This window comes from Meleagris gallopavo, chromosome 7 (genome assembly GCF_000146605.3).
Source record: "Meleagris gallopavo isolate NT-WF06-2002-E0010 breed Aviagen turkey brand Nicholas breeding stock chromosome 7, Turkey_5.1, whole genome shotgun sequence".
Taxonomy (NCBI): domain Eukaryota; kingdom Metazoa; phylum Chordata; class Aves; order Galliformes; family Phasianidae; genus Meleagris; species Meleagris gallopavo.
The window spans coordinates 32,637,366-32,641,182 of record NC_015017.2 but is presented as its reverse complement, the minus strand read 5'-3'; the positions used below and the strand labels follow the sequence as shown (position 1 = coordinate 32,641,182).

Below are 3,817 nucleotides of genomic sequence, written 5' to 3'. Positions count from 1 at the left end.
CACAAGGGAAAAAAAAAAAAAATGTTTTCCTTCCTATTGTGTGAAATATTTGTTAGTGTTTCTGTATATCTCAAGGCACACCTGACATTGGCCTGCTCTGGAGGTTGGATCCTGGACTAAATGGAGCATTCCTTTATTGTGGCTCAGCATGTCTTCGTAATAGGAGCTATCAGAAGGGGAGAGGCATAATATTCACTTTGAATTAAAAGAAAAATGAATAGCAGAAGGGGAGAAATTTGAGATAGAAGAGACAGCAATGAACTGTGTAATGGGATGGCTGAGATGCAATACAGCTGGTGCCTTCCTAATATTTTATTGAGCAAATCTTATGTTATCTGCACTTTGAAGGACATTGCATGGGTCTCCGTGTGTAGTTTAAGTATTTAGGAAATACATAACTCATAAAACCTTGGTTATTATCAAAAACTTAATGACTGGAATTTCTTTTTCAGTCAGGTTCACTTTATATTCTCTAATAGAGGATGCATGTGATAGATGCGATGTTTTCTTGTTCGAATGGAGGGAAGAAACTAAAAAACGTGAAGAATAATAGAAATGCAGAAAACTGAAAGTATGGAAAAAAAACACATGAAGATTGTTCAGAACAACAAGAAAAAATAAATGTTGAGAGTGAATTCATTGCACACACATCTATTATACATAGGGTGGTTTAGTTATTAATAACTACACAAAAGATTTTTGGATTCATAAGTAGTCATAGTCAGTTTTTAGTTCCCTTTACACGTATCTAATAACCTTTTATAATCCATTTCCAATCCTTCTCTCACAGCTGCACCAACACTCAGTGATGTTGCTTTTGAATATATCATTAAAAGTGCCAGAGATGAAATTTAAAATATTTAGTAGAACTACACACGAACGTGCACCTTTCTTATCCTTGAAGTTGCAATGAGACTTTTATACTTAAAAAGGAAAACTCTCTCCCACAAGCACTCACCCATAGGGAGCTGAATTCCTTACTGTATGCCATATACATTCTCATTGTAAAAACAGTTTGAGCTCTTTAGTAGGGCATTTGTTTGGTGAAGCAGTTAGTGGCTCAGTTATTTGTATTGCAGTTGCAGTTCTGAGTTCTGAGCTTTTTTTTTTTTCCTCCTTTTTTTTTATTTTTTTTTTTTTTTTGGCAGATGTGCAGCAAATAGCAATTGACTGGATCACTGGAAATTTTTACTTTCTGGATCATGTCAGTGATAGGATCTTCGTTTGCAACCAGAACGGAACGGTGTGCATTACACTCATCGAGCTGGACCTCAGTAACCCTAAGGCCATAGCTGTTGATCCAACCTCAGGGTAAGATTATTTATTTGCATTGGAAAATGTTGATTTTATATGAAGTATGCTTGTCTGTGACTGCACACAATGTATCCCTTTCTTTTTTCTTCTTTTTTTTTACTGCATTCCTGGTTACTTCCATAGTTGCTGTAATAAAATGTGTAACGCACCTGTAGCAAGTAGTTAACAGTATTAATAGCAACGTGTGCCTTGTAACTTTTCAAAATGGAATTGGAAAAGGAAAACCAATTTTATTCCTACCAGTCACAAGATTATATTTTTTTCTGTTATATGTTTCTGTAACTGGAGTATATGGAAAAGGAATGTTTTATACTGTGTTTCCTTAGCTGTAGGAATATGAGGACTGGCTCTAGCAAGTTTGATTACATTAAAAAAAGAAGTAGGAGATTTTTTAATCTGCTTTAGAGGGCCGACTGTAATGATAAAAGCACATGGTATTTGCTTTTTCTCTTCCATAGTTAGGTTCAGCGCCACTTGGGAATAAAGCCTTGCTTAAAATGCAGGGTACTAAAATTCTTCTGTTCCTAACAGCCACCAGCTGGGAAAAAAACTTTAAGCAAATGATGAAGTAAAAGCGCAGCTAAATAGGAATGATCATGTTAATTTAAAAATTGTAAATTTCAGTAAAGATTTTGGAAAAGGGATTTCATTTTGGTTTTATTAGTCTGTAAGCAGCTAAAGCTGAAACGCCTGGTGGAACACATCCTAAACTGCCATACGCCCCTTCTCAATAAATACAAAAATATTTACTGTAGAACAGCTTGTCATCCATATGTGGACTTTTGTCACTCTTTGTTTAAAGCCTGATTGAATATTAAGATGCATGATCACTATGACTTTAATTCTGACAAGAACAGCTTGCATGTAAAGTTTACAAAGAAGTTTTATAATGTAATTCTTGAATATAGCTGTATGTCTACCCACAGCAGATGGTAAGCTTGACTTGATCCGATTGCAGTGTTGTTTTAAAAGAAAGATCAAAATTCACATATAAATTGATTTTTCTGCATGTTCTGATCTGAAAGAAGTTGAAGCTTTCAAATTTGCCAGCAGCAGACTTTTTTTCCATACATTCAGTTGTATATTCTTTGCAGGATTTACTAGATATATCCACAACTTGTCATTAGATAATCTTATCTGTCAGGGATGTAAGAGTTTTATCCTAAACTTTGATTCTGCAAGGAGAGGTGGAACAGAAAAAGAAAGACTAATTTTCCATCTATTTGCTTGCTGCAAACCATTCTTATTCAGATAGTTCCCTTTTCCAGTGCTATATCATCTTATCTATGTTAGTGTAGATGGAAGTGCAGGACTGGAGGGAATCCAGAGGAGACTTAACACTGTAACATTACCTAGCATTACTGATCTATTCATGGTGGAAAAACTGGCTGGATTTTTCTTTTTCTTTTTTTTTCCCCCCAGAATTCATATTTTGCACTTAATGAGAGTTATTTCTTTACAGTTTTTGTTGGCAATTTTGTTAATTATCTGACATACGTTGTTAGGTTAATGAGATATCTAACATACTTCTTAATTGATCATCTCCAGTTTATGCATTTGTTGTGCTTGTTAGAAACTGGGTTTTGGTACAGAATGCAAAGAGATATTCAAACCCATTATAGCTGTATAAAAATGTTTTCTTCCATTATTATTTTTTTTTTCCTTTCTGTTTCTCTTTCTTTTTAAATCTTTCCTTTGATTCATTCATGCTGATTCTTGTTGAGACCTATTTCTAGGTGTATGGGAACTGTTGAGTCATGACCTGAACCACTGATTGAGCACCTGGGGAAAACACCCAGTCAGCCCTGGGAGCACAGGTGAAGGCAATTCATGCGTGTGACTGAGAGGAGTGGAGCCTGGCTCCACCTCTTTTAGACCTCGTTTAAGGGCTGACTGTCACTGGGGAAGGCTCTCTTTCTGGAGATCCCTTCTTGGTGAAGCTTTCCCCTGTGAACCTGGAATCTTCTGATGTAGGTGAACAATCTTTTTCCCTTCCCTTATAGCACCTTTCTATTGTGCTGGTCCTTCCATTGTCACACCTTTGTTGTAATGCCTTTCCCATTGTATTCATCTGTCCAGTTGCTACGCTAGGTCAAAATATTAGCATGGTGTTATCTCCTTGTTGTATATGATTTGCTGATTTTGCTATTTATTTATTTACTTGTTTGTTTAAATATGAAGCCTAAGCTTTTCTGGCCTTTTTTATATAGCTCAAAAATAATATATTTTAAGGTATAATCACATTTTAAAATATTTGCTTTTCTAATGTATGTTACTATTATAGTACATTCGTTTTTCAAAAAGCTGGAAGTATGCCTATACAGAGAAAGCTGTAGTTTGCATTAAAGAATTGTGAACTCAACCCTAAACACTAAATCTATGATGAACTTCTTCCCAGTAGCACAAGGTTAAGCCCTTCTATTTTTATGTGTTCACATCTGAACAGCTGCATTCAGTTGTTGCTTTGTGAACCAATAATTCTCCATTTATCAGTAAGTTTAAA

General features: G+C 35.3%; 1 protein-coding gene across 1 annotated transcript in view; it reads left to right on the top strand.

Annotated features, from left to right (window-relative positions):
- The window catches only part of LOC104909334 (low-density lipoprotein receptor-related protein 1B-like), a 56,407-nt gene that overhangs the window by 43,764 nt on the left and 8,826 nt on the right, over window positions 1–3,817 (top strand). The window contains exon 8 of the mRNA XM_031554317.1: window positions 1,149–1,311. Within this exon, the coding sequence (XP_031410177.1) occupies window positions 1,149–1,311 (163 nt within the window). The remainder of the gene's footprint in view (window positions 1–1,148; window positions 1,312–3,817) is intronic.